Source organism: Populus nigra, chromosome 7 (assembly GCF_951802175.1).
Source record: "Populus nigra chromosome 7, ddPopNigr1.1, whole genome shotgun sequence".
NCBI classification, from domain to species: domain Eukaryota; kingdom Viridiplantae; phylum Streptophyta; class Magnoliopsida; order Malpighiales; family Salicaceae; genus Populus; species Populus nigra.
This window is the reverse complement of record NC_084858.1, coordinates 5,486,793-5,504,217: the sequence shown is the minus strand read 5'-3', so window position 1 is coordinate 5,504,217 and position 17,425 is coordinate 5,486,793. Positions and strand designations below refer to the sequence as shown.

At 31.2% G+C, this 17,425-nt stretch overlaps 2 protein-coding genes across 5 annotated transcripts; one reads left to right on the top strand and one right to left on the bottom strand.

Annotated features, from left to right (window-relative positions):
- Positions 1 to 2,904: 2,904 nt before the first annotated feature.
- LOC133698267 (transcription factor bHLH121-like) lies at positions 2,905 to 6,835 on the bottom strand. Of its 4 annotated transcripts, XR_009843050.1 has the most exons (7): positions 6,637 to 6,835; positions 6,391 to 6,503; positions 5,809 to 5,936; positions 5,246 to 5,725; positions 4,944 to 5,127; positions 4,647 to 4,783; positions 2,905 to 4,341 (listed from the first exon to the last, which is right to left on the bottom strand). XR_009843050.1 is itself a non-coding variant. In XM_062121141.1 (6 exons), exons 1-5 carry the CDS (start codon positions 6,732 to 6,734, stop codon positions 4,960 to 4,962), a joined length of 987 nt encoding a protein of 328 aa, XP_061977125.1. In that variant the 5' UTR covers positions 6,735 to 6,835; the 3' UTR covers positions 2,905 to 4,341; positions 4,944 to 4,959. The 4 variants fall into 4 exon arrangements, 3 of the variants coding, with proteins under 3 accessions (XP_061977125.1, XP_061977124.1, XP_061977126.1); XM_062121141.1 differs by lacking the exon at positions 4,647 to 4,783; XM_062121140.1 differs by lacking the exon at positions 2,905 to 4,341 and having other exon boundaries at positions 4,517 to 4,783.
- Positions 6,836 to 10,917: 4,082 nt separating this feature from the next.
- On the top strand, positions 10,918 to 14,377 carry LOC133698605 (protein XAP5 CIRCADIAN TIMEKEEPER). Its single transcript, XM_062121585.1, has 12 exons — positions 10,918 to 11,171; positions 11,298 to 11,363; positions 11,476 to 11,540; positions 11,625 to 11,737; positions 12,339 to 12,417; positions 12,542 to 12,618; positions 12,704 to 12,765; positions 12,895 to 13,026; positions 13,137 to 13,190; positions 13,575 to 13,640; positions 13,777 to 13,851; positions 14,059 to 14,377. Exons 1-12 carry the CDS (start codon positions 11,001 to 11,003, stop codon positions 14,107 to 14,109), a joined length of 1,011 nt encoding a protein of 336 aa, XP_061977569.1. The 5' UTR covers positions 10,918 to 11,000; the 3' UTR covers positions 14,110 to 14,377.
- Positions 14,378 to 17,425: the final 3,048 nt, after the last annotated feature.

The window sequence follows — 17,425 nt, the reverse complement described above, 5'->3', positions numbered from 1 at the left end:
ACGGGTAGATATTCGTCGCTCTTCAGTGCTGAGCGTATTTGCCTACTTATATGTGAAGGATAGTTTGGTGAAGGCCTTTCGGGACCGTAGACGTGGACATTCAATTTCAGTAGTGTTTTTGTTTTATGTTTTGGAAGTTTTTAAAAAGAATCAAATTTTTTTATTTTAAATTAATATATTTTTTTATGTTATTATATTATTTTGTTGTGCTGATATTAAAAATAATTTTTAAAAAATAAAAAAATATTTTAAAAAATAATTATTATCATATTTTCAAGATTTACTAAATGATGTCATCACAACGCAGATAACAATGTGGTGCGATAATTTAATCAAAGAAAGTTACGGTTATTGTGAAATAAAAAAACCTAATGGTCTTCTCAGATTTAGGTGGCGAGCCACGATTAGCTAATCTTGAGATAAAAGAATTTCCTAAGTACTAAGTAGGTGACTCACCCAACATTTAATGTTATTAGAAAGAAAACTAAATGACTTGGTGAATTCACCTAACATTTAATTTATTTTGTGCCCCATACTGAAAGAGCTGGAAGCCTATGAGATGGAAGTATTTTGATTTTTTATGCTGATTTATTAGTCATTAAAAAAATAAACATGAGTATTATTATATTTACAAATTATTTTATACAGCAAAAATATACTTTTATTCCAGAATCAACAAAATTTAAACTCGCTGACCAATAGTATTTTTGACCTTGCACAAACTTGAAAATCAATAAAATACATCTTTACCTGTGTATAAGATAAAATAGCTTTTATGCATGCAGGGGTGTTTTGGTACTTCACATTGGTTTTTTTTATTGTTTTGCGGGGTTACGGGGTAGCTTTTTAGTAATTTAATATTATTTTTTCATATTAAATTCTGAAAAGTTACTGACGCGTGGAAAACATGCACCGGTGCGTTGGTGGCGTCCGCACTGTTTCAATGGCGCGTGCCACGCTACTGTTTGTTTGAAAATGGCCTTTCAATGTGTCACTGGAAGCGCCGTCACATGATCTTCCTCCCAGTGTAGAACGTGTCAATGGTGGTCCGGTGGTTTATCACCGGTGGTCATTTCTTCTTTCTTCTTTCTTCTACCTATTTGTCTTTTTCTTCCACTTAAAGTGCATGTCTGCCCCTTTTGTTTTTTGTATTTTTTAATTTACATCCTTATGTTTTTTAATGCTTATTTTCATCATTGACCCTTTTAGAAAAGTTTTTTTATGTTTTCAATTTAGTTTTTAAATTACAGTTGGTCATATATTGATCCTTATTCTTTTGATTTGTCAATATTACCCTTGGATCTTTTATTAAAGTTTTATTAATGTTTAATTTCATCCTTTAATCAAAGTTTTATGTTTGTTTTTTTTTTAAATTTAGCCTTCATTCTTTTGATTTTTTTTTCATTTTCTTAACTTTTTTTTTAATTTAACCCCGCGATTAAATTTTTAAATGCTCTCAAATTTATTTTGTATTCTGGTTTCCACCCTTATTTTTCAATTAAATTTGTTTATATGGTTGATTTTTTTCCAAATACATCATTCAGTGTTTAATTGATTTGAAATTGAGCTTCACAATTTTTTCATTTGTAATGCTTTCAATTTAATGACATGGATCACAAGTTTTAAGTGTTAATACGATTAGAAATTCTTTTTTTATTATTATATTTTACGATTTTATCTTTCTGTATTATTTTTTAAAAAAAAATATTTTGTGGTTTCCTTCATATTTTTTTCAATTAGTTTGTCCCTGTCTCATTGCTTAAAACATGAGTTTTGCAAGTTGTTTTTGGATAAATGTTTTTTTTTAAAAAAAAATTATATTTTGTGTTTAATTTTTATTTTACTTTATATAAGTAGGTTTTGTTTTGTACACAAAATAATTATTTTGAAATAATATATGTTAGGCTATGCACATTTTTTATCCTTTTATTTTATTCACTTTGTTTCATATGTGTTTTTATTTCTATTATCTTTTATTGATTATAATAAACAAATTTAGTGAATACAATTAGGTAAATGTTTTATTTTGCGAGATCCAATATCCTGATCTATGTTCATCTCTCATTTTTTTAGTTATTATTAATAGTTAGTTATTTATTTATTTACAGAGTTGATTATTAAATGTTTGAATAATTTTTTTAATTTGCACTTATAATTTATATCATGTAAAAAAAATATCAAAATAGTTTGTACACTCAGTTTTTTTTTAGAAAGAAAAATTATGGCCCACAACGGAGCACATATCAAATCAATTTTTTAGTTGCCCTCTAATTAATTTTTTTTCACTCTTATTTTTTAGATCTTGTGTAATTGATTTCATCATTCCACATTTGATTTGTTAGAGATTTAGCTTCATACAATCTTATCGCTCTGTATTTGATTTTTTCTTTATATTGTGTTTTTTTAAATGTGTTTTTTTTCAAGGTGTTATGCTAATTCATTCAGATTTTTTTTGTATTTTATACAAATAAAGTTGATTTTTAAAAATAAAAAAATATTTATTTTAAAATAATATTGCTGATATGTGTGGCATTGCATAATATTTTTTTTAGCATGAGTTTATTTGTCAATTTCATTTGTGTTTATCTTTTAAATCATGAGTTTTTAAGGTTATGAATTTATCTTTTTTATTTATTTTAATAAAAAAATTTAGTAAACACAATCAGATGAATGTTTCATTTTGTATAATTGAATATCTTGATTTACATCTCTTAATCTTATCGATTTCTCTTTGAGTTACTGTTAATAATTTTTTTCTTTTTATTTACATAAATAATTATTAATTTATTTAATAATATACTATTATAAGTTTTTCAATTTATATTTTAATTTTTTATGTTAAAAAATATATTAAAATAATTTACATAGCTGGTATTTTTTTAAAAAAATTATTACTCTAGAGAAAACACGGGTTAAATGGCTAGTTTAAGTTTAACCATAGTTTAATGTTAAGGGGAAATGGGAATCTTCGATAGCATGGTTGCAGGGTTTGAGGAATTGGGAACATGACATCCTTCCCCTGGAACATGAAAGATTAAACCATAATTCCTCGTCATTCAGGGTAGAAAGTGAGTGCTGTGCGCTAGGCTAAAATATCATGGTGTCTAAAATCTCAGGTAGCAGCAGGGAGGGGCAGTGGAGTCCAAGAAGGTTCTGCCACATACAGGAAGAGTCGTGCTAGCAGAAAAAAAGGGCAAGCGACCCCACCCTTGTTGAAGTTTCAGCAGAAATCCAAGAAAAACAGTTGAGACGGTTGAGACAATGAGATCCTATTTGCCTCCTGTTTCTGTCTTTGCTTCAAGCAATTTCTCGACAAAAAAGTCCAAACCGACAAAGCACTATCTTAAAGCAAACATCGGTTTCAACTCTCAAGATGGAAGATACTAGACCAGCTTCATTTCCAACATACCCTCGCTCTGTTGCGCATCATTGGCAAAAAGATCTAACCGGGTCGGTGTGTATCCTTATCCAACATTAAAGTTAATTAAGATAAGTAGATAGATATTAGACAATAATACACAACCACTACCTGGTAACACGGTGCTCCTGCTAGCATTTGGAAAGTGACAATGGTGGAACCGGAATGATTTTTAGCAAGGATTAGATTTATACAGTGGAGGCTTGAGGCATATCAACAATCATTCCAACTTGAAGGCTAGCTGGGATTCAGATTTTGGTTCAAGTAGGAGACCTCCCTCTCTCGAAAGGCTAGCTGGGATTCCAAGCTTCGAATCTTAGAATTAATTATACTGACAACAAATCTCCTCCTCGGGAATGGTAGTAATACTCAAGTTTAACCACAGACAGACACATCTGTATCAGCGACATGGAGTGAGGATACAGTAAAGTCCATTTCAGCACTCGATGATGGTGACTGGGGTCCTCGGGCTCTCTGCACGAGGTATCCTAACTTGAAGCCTACTGGATATTTTTCTTCTAAGAATTGGCCCGTAGTTGCCCCATTGTCAGGGTAACACAGTCTTTTTATTCATAAAGTCTCTTGTCAGATTGTCAGGGTAACACAGTCTTTTTATTCATAAAGTCTCTTGTCAGATCTTGAGACCCGCTAGCAGGCTAGCAGAATTCCTGGTACTGTGCTTTATCCTCGCCCATTATTAAACTGTCATCACAATTCTCCCTAACCCAGACAGCCCTTTCTCCCATTGCCCTTCTGTCTTTTTATAAACACCAGCGCATCGGTGATCAAGTAAGCTAGGAACATTAGCTCCGAACCTGAGACACTAGTCACCGCGCACTCCATTGGTTTCCAAGCCAAAAGGCATGCATATGTCCAAGTAAGAATATCACAGCCACATTGGAGACACTGTCAAAGTTGCAAAACTGCAGTACAAAATTTATACCAGATGTAAGCGGAGGCAGTAACAAAATATCTTTGCAAGAATGATATCCAAACTCCCCTAATTTATGTTGTTCATCCTAGTGGACTTCATTAAAAAAATCCTAACTATTTACTACCGATATGCATACACTTTGGATGTAATCACTAGACGGAATATTGTCCTCACTAAATATCCACACGCCACTTCTTCATTAAATAATTTCCTGTGAGAGTCATTTACATACAGATAAGGATTAACCGCTATGCAAACTTGTCTTTCCCACAATCAACGAGCTCTCGCACTTACATTAGGTTTTAACCGCACCTAAGGATTGTTCTTGTCCTTAAAAACAAAACAAAATGGCAAAGATGATCCCAAGCACCATCCCTGGAAGCTTCACACAGGGAGAACTCCCCAAGGTGTGCTCATATTAATAGAAGCATCTGGTAAATAAAAAATAATTCAGTTCAGAGACAAATTACATACTGAAGGGATTAGAAACTAGTCTGCGGTATTGAAATGAGATAAATTGAAGAAAGCAAATTGCTTGTAATGAAGCACAAATGGTAAATGAATGGTGAATATACAGAAGTTGGAAACAACCTGACTCTCCTTGTGCTCATTCTAACTTGTCTAAATCATCGTGCTTTGTGCTGTCAACAACACTGTTGGATGAGCTATCCTGTACACTGTGAGAGGAAGAACACCTACTTGAAGAACTCCTTTCTGTAACACTGCTTTCCTTCCTCTGGGATTTTTTGGACTTTCTTTCTCCTGAAGATAAATCCTGCAAAAATTATTAAATCAGTTTGTTAATACAATTATTAATAATGAAGACTAAAACATTTCCAATTCCTTGTTTCTCTCATAAATCGTAACCAATCTGAAAGGTGACTGCAATTTACCTGATCTGCTGTAGATCCTGGAGTCTTCAATTCAAGGTCCGTGGTAACATCATTAGAACCTTCGCTTTTCTCAATCTTGCACTCCCCTGAAGGTTTATTCTTCAGATCTTGTTCGCCTGAAACATGGGATCGACTGGCAGGCTGTGAAAGAGAAGAAACATGCTGGGCGGACTGCTGATCAACCAAGGTATTAGGGGCCATACATGGAACAAAAGTTGTACATGGGTTATGAATGACTGCAGGATTCTGATTTCCAAAAAAGGGATATGGCTGTATGGATGAATGCAATGGAATTGCCCCTGGAGGCATTGGCACTGGCATGGGAAAGGGATATGAAGTTGGGGCCATCATAAATGAGTGATCCATAGCAGGCCATGGGTATGGAGCCCTGAGCCGTTGCTGACACTGAATATTAAGATTCTCAATATCCGATTTAAGAGATGCCTTCTCTTCTCTGAGATCATTTTTCTCTTGGGTCAACTGTTTGAGAAACATTTCAAGGTTAAGCATTATATGCCAATCATCATCATCATTATAAAAAAATTGATGTATTAAAAGATCACCTCAAGAGATTCTTCACTCAGTGTAGCATACTCAGCCTTGAGTTTGTCAACTTGAGATGTCAAATCCTTCAGCAGCTGAATTGTGTCAGCTAGAATGGTCGCTTTGTCATTTTTAGGTCTATCAGGATCTGTATATCAAAATGACCACATGGAGATCAAAACTGCATGGCCATGTAAACATAGACTAAAATCTTAGAAAACAATATGCCCCAAACAGCCATTCTGATCATAATTAGCTGATTCTCCAATATCATAAACCACTTAAGGAACATTTTATCCACAACCTGAAAGAACGTTTAAGTGATATATCATACCAAATTTTACATTCCTTGGAGAATGTAAATGGGCAAGGTAGGCACCTAAGTCAGGTCCAACCCCCCGGTCCTCATAGAACAACCATGCAATACATTCAGCAACGAGAACGCAGGTCATAAAAGCAAAGAATTCAGAACCTGTAGCTATCAGTAACTTTCTTCCAAAACATTACAAGAAAATGGGTCTGACTCTAATCAGCAGAGATCAGCATCGCATAATTCAAACCCATTAAAAAAAATGATAGCTACAGAAGCACTGAGTATTTACCTAGGGTATTCCCCAATTCAACAAAATGGTCATTCAATCTATCCCTCCTCAATTTTTCTCGGTCCGCCTTTTGAATTTTCCTAGCAGATACACTATCTTTAATCTCTGCCTCGCTACAAAAATAAAAATGCAGTAAAATAAACACCAATGCACATCTTTCGATTAAGCAAAAATCCACAAAAAAAACCTAATCAGTGAGCTTCAACCTTTGTTAATTGGAATAGATAAAGGGTATGGAGAGAGTACCTGGATTTGGGATTGGGGCTGGGGCGAGTGGGTGGCACGTGACTCGGGTCAGGAGGAGGAGGAGGAGGCGGAGGATTGAAGTCAGTGAATGGATCCATTGGTGAATTCCGTGAGGGCGCCAAACAATTAATAGCTTATCCGCTGTTCCAATGTATGGCCGTTTTTGTTTCTATTCGTGGATTGGTTCGTGCCGTACCCGAGTAACCGAGTTAACTGTTTTTATTTTTTATTAATCGCTGTTTTCTTTTATTTTTGCGATTTTGAAAATTCCTGTATCCCACACTAGATTATTGATAAAAGGTATTGTTTTACATAGAAGCTTTTTTATTTTAAAATATATTTAATTAATACTTTTATTTATTTTTCAATGCATATGACAAATTTTATAAAAAAAATTAATTAATTTAAATATAATTTAATCTAGCAAGTGGACATGCTCCATTAAAGAAGGTTCAAGTGGAAAAAAATAACTTAATCTAAAATTATTTTATTTGCTCCATTAAAGATTGTTTTGTCATTTTAAAAAAAATATTTTTTTGATTGTTTTAATGTATTGATATTATAAATGAATTTTTAAAATAAAAAAAATAATATTTTAATATATTCTAAAAAAAACATGTTAAAAAATAATTTTTATCATTATCTTAAACACCTCAAAATCATAAATTTATTGCTTTTTTACTTTATTTTTTAAAAAAATATTATTTTTCAAACAGTGTTGAGACATTTTGATCAAAACCGTTCATCACGGTTAAATTTTTACTAGTAGCCTACATATGACAAATATGAAATCATATTTACATAATCATTTGTGAGACATTTAATTTGAGTGAATTTGATATTGTGGTAGTTTTTGTAGTTGTGATTTGAAAAAAATTGTTTTATAAAAAGTATTTTTGGTTGAGGTTGGTTTGATATTTATATATATTTAGTTAAAACTGTGGTTGAAATTAAGATTGAATAAAAAGTAATTTAATGTGTTTAATTAAACATGTTTTTCAAATTGAAGTTATAAAATAACTAATATATATATATATATATATATATATATATATATATATTGATGGTTTTTAATTTAAATATTGTAGATTTAACTACCACTATTACATTATTAAATAAATAATACTTTATCAAATATTTTTTATTGTTCCATTAACTTATCTACAATTTCATCAAGTATGAAATTCATCCGATAAGGATTATAGTTTCCATGGTTTTTTTAGTGTGCAACAAAATAAAGTAAAATATCATCAGAAACAAAATTGGAATTGTGATCAAATTCTATAAATGTTACACCTTCATGCAATCTCCTTCTAATTTATGTAGTATTATTGAATATTATTAAACATTAGTTTTTCGAGTACAACACAATTTAAAAAATGGATTTTTTTTATCAGTGCCACGTGAAATTCACTGGGCACTATTTACTTCTTGAAGTGAATAGTGCGGAGTGAATTAATTCACTTGGCACTGTTCCCGTGTTTCTGCAGAGTGAATTAATTCACTCTGCATAGACGCAGCAGGAAGGGAGAAGCAGATCGATGTTGCTTTCGGATAACCCGTGATTAAAATATTAATTGTGGTGAGTCCCACACACAATAAATAACATTTGTTATTTTACCAAACATTTTATTTCTATAATTTATTTTAAATAAAGAAGCAACCACTAAAATAAACACGCGTAATGTTTTGATGAACCACAGAGTTTGCTGATGGTTTTTTCTAAGGAAAAAAATTAAATTTTCTATGCGAGTAGAGATTTACTAAAGCTATGCCACCCATAGCCCTTTGAAAGCTTTTGTATTTTTTATTCATTCACGAACAAAGCCATGTTGAAAAATGTGGGTGAATTATTATATGAGTAGTCTTTAGAAAAATAGTTTTTACAGCGTAAAAATCATCTATTTTTTAGAATGTCTTGTGCGTCAATAAATTAAAAAATATTGGGAAACTGGAGAGAAAATATATAGTTTTCAGTGAGAAAAAAAAAAGTATGTTGTGCTTTTAAAATATTTTATTTCATGCAATTTAGTATCTCTACTAGATAGATTATCCGCGTATTGTTTCAGGTTATCTTTAGAAACACATGCTGCTTTTAATTGTAAAACAATTAAAAAAAATAAATTCTAAACATGCAACCAAGAGATGGTAGCATTAAAAGATATATGATTTGGCTTTAAAGCAACATACAAGTAACATGCAAAAAACTTGATTAAACTGTCTCGAATTTTATATAACAATCAAATTGTAAAGTGTAAAGGGACATCAATCTACCATGGACATTGTTTAAGCAACTCAAAACAAAAGGTGACATGATGAATAAAAAAAGCATGGAAGCCCAACTTTTGAGTGAGAAGTGAAGTCTCAACAATTGTTAGCAAGTAAAGAATAACAAATACTTGTCAACTCCTTCTTACTGCAAGAATCTGAATAACTTAATTAATTATTTGCAAAACCATTTTATATATCCATTTATATATTTGGATCCAGTGTATCAAATAAGTAAAGCTGCATATAGCACATAAAATTTATTGAATAACAATTAAAAAAAATAATGCAAGGCTGCACATATAAAAAATCTTACAAAAAAATAATCATAATCTAATTAAAAACATAAACCAAAAATTTATTTGAAAAAATATACACAAATAATGCATTATTGTTTTAACAACTGAAAAAAAAAGAACAAAAAAAGAATCAGGTCAAGTTGTGGATTTGGTAAGTCAGGCTCAGTGTCTGTCCTAATAAAGCAGCAACTTGCGTTTGGGCCTTTTTTTAAAAAAAAAAGTTAATGGGGTGGACGACGCGTTGTTCGCCCCAAATATTTCATAAGAAAAAGACGCATCGCCTCCATCAGCAGATGATGCGTCACCTGCCCCAACCAAGAATCCAGCCACTATGGTGCCTAAAAAAACACGCCTGTCATTTTTTCACCCAAAAATCCTATTTTCAATCCATTTTTTTATTGATCCAAAACACCTTAGAGACCTTGTTAAACCAATCTATGATTACCAAAAAGCTAAAAAAATGCCCAAAAACAAAAAATCCACCCAGAACAAATTTTTCTCGAGGCAATTGACAATCCGCATATAAAATACATATAAAATTCCCTAAGCCACCAAAAGGTAGTAACGTGTATGTGTGTGTATGTCAATATGTTAATGTTAATTTTCTTTTCGTAATTTTTATTTTTATCTTATTATATGTTTTTACAAGGAAATATTATTTGGTTGATTCGGGATATCCTAATGAATATGGATTTTTAGGTCCATATAGAGGTCAAATATATCATTTGCAAGAATTTTGGAGGCGAGGACAACTACAAACTTGTGAAGAAATTTTTAACCGTGTCCACTCTTCATTACGCTGTGTGATAGAATGTATATTTAGAGTTTGGAAAAAAAAAAGATGGCGAATCTTACAAAATATGTCATCATTTAATTACAAGGTGTAAGTTTAAATTATTATCGCATCCATGACAATTAATAATTACATTAGAAGAACTTCACTGCAAGATGTGGCATTTATAAAGTTTGATCGTCATCTCGATTTTTTTTTCTTGATGATTTTTTAACTGATGTGGCTCCACATTCACAAGTCCAAAGAAACCACAAGCCCTCGCGTATGGATTATGTATATGATGATATTACAACAGGTTTAATGACGCAATTATAAAATATTGTTCCAATATGTTTAGGTCTCTTTACAATATTTTATTTGTTGTAAAATTAATTTTTATGTAATTGAAAATTAAGATTATAAATTAAGTCCTTTTAGGTAATTATACCATAATATCAATTGAACTATAATTTTTAATCAAATATTTTTAACATGTATTTCATGAATATAAAGTTGAATCACACTTGAAACGAAACATGTATTTCAACCTTACCAGCCACAACAAAAAATATATTTTAAAAAATTATTTTTATTACACCTAGCTACCACACTAACAAATTCCCTTTTAAAAGTAAACTTTTCATTTAATTTTATATGATGTTCATTAATTTTATTAAAAACTAATTATATAAAATTCACGTGTTCCATATTTTTATTGATTATAAATTAATACATTAGTTTATATATAAATTTAGCATAAAAGATTGTTTGAGATATTTAATAATTTTCTAACAAAACTACTCGCAAATGGATCAATGACTGAACAATTATTTTTTTCCGAGAAAAATAATAAAGTCATCCGATCCAACGGCTACTAGTACCCCTGAATAACTCTTTAATTAAACCTCCACCTGCCGGATCACTCGAACCTTCCTATAAAATCTCCAATCCCTTGGTCTTTTTTTACCTCTCACTTTCAGCAAGGAAAAAAAAACCGTAATTAAGAGAGAACCCGAAAAGCGAAGATGTCGGGCATGGGAGACGGGTACGTGGGCACTGCCCAAGATGCCGTGAGGATCCGGCGGCTACAGAAGCAAAGAGAAGCTGAGCGCCTTAAAATCCAAGAGCTCAAATCTAAGTCAGCCTCCGCTAAGGACCAGCCCGGTCTCCTCCAATTCGGGTCAAGTACATCCGAGGTAAATTTATAGGGTTTACCTAAAAATCTCATTTTCTAGGGTTTTTAATCGTCTGACCTAATTAATTGCTAGTTAACTGCGATTATGCCTGTGTTGATGTTAATTTGGATTTAATTTGTTTTTTAGATTCTCGAGACTGCATTTAAGAAGGAAACTGTAGGTCTGGTTACAAGGGAACAGTATGTAGAGAAGGTAGCAAAGTCTATTAATTTCTTGTTTTTGGGTTTCGTTTTTTTGTTAACGTTAGTGAAAATGATAAGGTGCTTAATCAATAATGTTGTTTGATGTGCGTTTGTTTACATAGAGGGTTAATATTCAGACCAAATTTGAAGAAGAAGAGAAGGAGAAGTTAGAAAAGCTACGGAAAGAGTGAGTTTGATTATGGTGTTTTCGTTTTATATTTTTTGTTTTGATTTTGAATGTTAGTGAAGATTTTTATCCTGGTAATGGCAGGGAGGAGGAGCTTCAGTTGCAGAAGCGGAAAAAGAGGAAGATTAAGGGGAATTCTAAGTTATCGTTTGCTGATGATTTTGAGAATGGAAGTGATGAAGAGGATGGCGAAAACAGTAAGAAGTTACATTGGTTGACATACTAAGCTATTTAATCTGTGTATAAGAATCTGGTTTTGTGTTGGGTGCATTTTGTGGATATTACCTTTTGCTTTGACGAGAGCATTGTCAACTAGGCTTTATATTCTATTTCTGTTTTGGAAACCTGCTGTTAAGCTGTACTACATCAACCATGTCTGACTTGTTGTCGATGGTCTTATTGGTCTTTTGGTGTCCAGTTCACCTTATAATTTCTTGTTAGCTTTTTTTTTATAAAAAAAATATGTTATTTAGATTGGCTGAAAAGGCGTAAGCTGAGTTCTCTTCATGATCAAATCATAGTACATATGTTGGAAGTGGTTTCTCATGGTTTTTAAATTGTGGCATGGTTAGTATTTTTAGGAAGAGGGAACATGAATAATAATATTCTGGAATAATAGAGTAGGCACTGTTCCTTGTGCGTATCCGAGAGTTTCGAATTGACTTTTCTGTGCAGGACTCTTGCTTTGTAAATTCTTCCCCGTTGTTATGAAGTTTGTTTATCCAATCTTGGTAGTGAGAGGAACTGGACTACGACTTTTTTAACCTAAACAATTTTCTTTATCAATGTTATCTTCAGAAAGCTTAGAGCCAAAGAGATTAGTGAACGGTAAACTTGGAAAAGATCCCACAGTGGAAACAAGCTTTTTGCCTGACAGGTGCAATGTTTTTCCCTTTCCTTCCACCTCTCACTCTTCCTTCATGCACCTTCAACTGTGAAAGGCTTTTGCATGGACTTGGAACTAACATATGAGCTTAGGGGTGCTGAGGATGCTGTTTCAGTGAGCGAGAGGCAGAGGAGCAAGCTGAGCGTGAAAGGCTGCGGAAACAGTGGCTTCGTGAACAGGAACAGATTCGAAGTAATTATTTTCATGGGCCTCTCCTATTTAACATGGCTGCAATGAAATACATTTTGAGCTAAATCAATTTTCTCTAATGACTCAGATGAGCCCCTTGAAATCACTTACAGCTACTGGGATGGAGCAGGCCATAGAAGAGTCATCCAGGTTAGACTTCACCCCACTTTTGTAATTTATTGACGTGCTTTCAATTTTTTTCTTATCAATATTGGTAAATAGTTTACATATCCTTTTTCTTATTAATTCATGGTTGGTTTATTGTTCTCTATCTTTCAGGTTCGTAAAGGTGATACCATAGGAGAGTTTCTTCGGGCAGTTCAGCAACAACTTGCGCCAGAGTTCAGAGAAATTAGAACAACTTCTGTGGAGAATTTGCTTTATGTGAAAGAGGATCTTATCATTCCCCATGTGAGACAATTTTGAAATCCAGCTTTTGATAACAACAGCTTTTGCACTTGCTATCTTGAATTCATTCATTCTAACAAATGTATACCATTTTCATGGCTGTGGAATTTCAGCAACACAGTTTCTATGACCTGATCGTTAACAAGGCTAGGGGAAAAAGTGGTCCGGTAAGTCTAATTTCCCACCCTCTTAACTAGCCATTGAGTAGCCAACAAGACAAAATAAGCATACATATTATTTGGACCATCTAATTAGTGATATTTTCCTTCCCTTGTTTTTGTATTCACTTGGACAGTATAAGAATTGAAAAACTAAGACAATGGTTGGTTTCGGGACTTGTTCTTCTTATAAAAAAATCTATCATGGAAAGTGCTGCAAGTGCTTAACCTGTTGGTAGTGGCCTACCCAACTACAATTTTCCTGCAACTCTAGATTCTTTTACCGAGACTGTTGGTGCTTTTAAAAAAGCACTACCAGTTCTCAGTATAAATTCACATAATAATATCAAGGTAATTTCAATGGTTGTATTTTTATTCTTTTTCTTTGCACAGCTTTTCCATTTTGATGTGCACGAGGATGTGCGAACAATTGCTGATGCAACTATAGAGAAGGATGAGGTGTGTATTTTTTATAATCTGTTTGTTGTTTCTATATTGATCTATGATTTTTGTCCATTGTAACGTGCCTAATTGTGCTTCTTCACATACTTTGCTGAAACAACCATGCTTATTTTTTGTCTTTGTTCTTTTACAGTCCCATGCCGGTAAAGTTGTTGAGAGGCACTGGTATGAAAAGAATAAACACATCTTTCCTGCTTCAAGATGGGAGGTGTGCCATCCCTCCCTCTCTGAGCATGTTCACATATCCGTATGCATGATTTGTTTCCAAACACACGTTTCACATTTTGTATCGTGTGTGTTTCATGGAGCCCGGCAGTACTTGCATACCTGCTACTAATGTGGTGGAGCTAAGGGGCAGTTTTAGTGATCACTTCTTACCTTAAGTTCTTATAATTTTCCTTTGCGTTCGTGGCAGATATATGACCCGACACAGAAGTGGGAGCGTTACACCATCCATGGGGATTGATCGGATAGCTAAACACTGCTGCTGCAATTTTTAGAAAGTTTGTCTATGAAAGAGACACCGGAAATTATTTTCATCAAATGCCTGGGCTGAACTTTTGGACATTAGATCGAAGCAAAGATATCAAGTTAGATATTTGATACTTCAATGCGGCAGTGTTCATTTTAAGTAAAAAACTAAAACGCTTGGATGAGTACTGTTGAGAGCTGGCACTGTTACCCTTTTGCATTTCAATGTGGATTTACCGTTCACTTTTCTTATTTTTTTTAAATTTGGTTTTTAAATTTTTTTTGGTGCCATTGCATTCTTTTAGGTCAAATCGCAATTGAATCAAATTTTTTAGCTAAGAATAAATTTAAAGACATAAAAACAAAGTAGAAAAGGCACCAAATATGGTGATGATTTCAAAGTTTACATAAAAAGTTTAATTTAACTATCTTATCTTAAAAATTATGTATTTTTAGTATTTTAATATTTTTTCAATTTGATTATGATATAAAAGCCTATTTTTGTTATATTTTAGTTCTTGATTTAAAAGTGGAAAAGGAGGTTATTAAATTTTGATGGTAGAGATAAAAATATCGTTAATATTAATTAAGCTATTAAAAGAGTCAATATTTATATTAAATGGTTAGAGAGATTTATATTAAGTGTTTTTTTACATTTAAAAATCATGAAAAAACAGTTTATATTAGACAACTTTTTACATTTAAAAATGGTCGAGCTTGGAAGAATTTTTATTTCAAGTTAATTTTGGTTTTTTAAATGGATTTTTGGATTTTTTTTTGTTATATATAGGTTTATTAGGGTTTCTATAATGTTTTCAAAGTATTTTGGGTTAAAAATAGGTTTTTGAGTAAACAAACTACAAGCCCTAATTTTTTAGCTATTATAATGGTTGGAATATAGAAAAAACTAAATGATGCGTCATCTCATTAATTTTTTTATATATATAAAAAATGATGTAAACGACATGTTGTCCACCCGAGATAAAACAAAAAAGAGCCCAAGCGTGTTGGTCTGCCTGACATGCCATGCCCAGTAACATCTGACTTTTTGTTTTTTTAAAAAAAATTAGATTAATGTGTTTTTTTATGAATTTTTCAAAATTATTTTTTATTTATATTTAAATTAATACTACTTCTCTCTTTTATTTTGTTTTTGTTTTTGTTTGTAGAGCTTTTTTAAATGATGATTTGTTTTTGTTATTTTGTATCTACTTAATTTTTAAAGAGATTTCTTTTTTATAAATATACACTCGCGTGCACACATAAATATCTTTTGTATAGGTAAACTTTATTTTTTCAAATACTATTTTTTTAATTTTATATAATATTTCTAAATGTTCAACCTTGCATAATATTTTTTTTCTTTTATTTTACTCGATCAACTTAATTTGTGTTTATTTCTATCATCATTTGATTGAATAAAAAATTTATTTTAATTAACAAATTTAGTAAACATAACCGGAAAAATATCCCGTCTTGTGAGATGAATATCTTTATCTATATTTGTCTCTTAATTTTTTCAGTTTTATTTTTAGTTATCGTTTATGATCTTTTTTTTTCATTTATTAACACACGTAGTTGTCGATTTATTTGATTACTTGTATGCATAAATTTTTTTATTTTCTATAAAAACACATCGAAAAAGCACGTGTATATAATTTTTTTTGTTGAAAAAAAAAATATCTGCTACGAAGCACAGGTCACATAGCTATTAGAACTTCAACCCCGTGGGGAAACTATTATAGATAAGGTGTAATTCATTGAGGACTGAAAAAGTGAAATTATATATTTGAATAAGAAAATCAATGAATTTACATCAAAGAATAAATGGGTCTTTTCACGAGTCTATTAATTATTATTGAATTGATTAGAGGTATTTTGATATTTTTAGGCCGTTAAAATATATAATTGCTTTAAAGCAAAGCAAAAAAAACTTAACTATGATGGTCAAGTTTTTTATATATTTTATTTTTTAGCACAATGCAATGACTTCAAAAAAAATATTGCATGGATTTTGCAATAAATTTGTAAAATTTCAAAAGATTTTGGCTTACATTTTAAAAATACAAAAACTATTTTTTTTTATTTCTTTTAATATACGAGATTATAAACTTATACATAAGATGTATTTCTAAAATTAAAATTAAAAATAATAATTATTTTGTTTGTTTTAATATACGAGATTATGAACTTGTATGTAAGATATATTCTTAATATTAAATAGAAAAACAATTTATATTTTTATGTTGGTATTAGAACAAATAGGTTTTTATTATAATAAGAAAAAGACCTTCTTATTAATAAGAACTTTTCTTAAATCTTAGACAGATCAACTAGAAAATACAATATTTTTTTAGTTTATTTCAGACAAATAAATAATGCAGCTCACTTCAAGCAAAACATATTAGGGGTGTTAATACATTCTCGTTACACAATCAACTTCCTTACCCAGACTTTGAGACCAGTTAGGATTTTTAATGATCAAAATACAAGATGTTGACTCTTATTCTATCTTTTTTTACCAATAAAAAACAAGAATTCCTAATTCTTTTCACCCACATCATTCTTGACAATCTCGACTCGAAATGATGATCATCACGATGTTCACACGTGCAACATCCTCGTTTTTATAATTGCAATTCCTTTTATTTTGACTTCTTTTCTTGATCAATTTTTTTGTGGCAATTTCATCCTTTGTTGTTTATTTCATTTAATTTTCATATCATATCTGGTATATTTTTTTTACCATGCTTTTAAAACCTGACCCAGGATTTGACCCTTGTCATGTCCTGGGTCACGGGTTGGGTTAAATAACCGGGGTTATTGGGGCCAATCGAATATTTTATTGTGCATGAAGTAAAAATGTTAATATTTTGATAAAAATGATAATAAAAAAACAAATCAACGAGTTTTGAAATGATTTTCTCCTAGCTAATCGCTTGATTTTTATTCAGTTGAAAATTAAAAAATGATATTATTTTGATAAAAAATAACAATGGGGAAAAAATTCAATTATGATCCTTTTTTTATTGGTTTTTCTTTGTTTTAGTTTTTTTTTAAGCTTTATCTATTTCCATTTGATTTTGTTTTGTTTTTATATTAGATAACAGCACTGATCCTCTTGATTGTTGTTATTTTATTATTTTCTTGGTTTTTTTTCTTTTTAATTTTGTCCCTCAACATTTTATTTTATTTTTGTTCAAATTTAGTCCTTATTTTTTTAGTTGTTCTTTTTTTTATTCTTTTCTTAATTTTTTTTCTTTTAATTTTGTCCCTCTACATTCTATTTCATTTGTTTTTTTATCCAATTT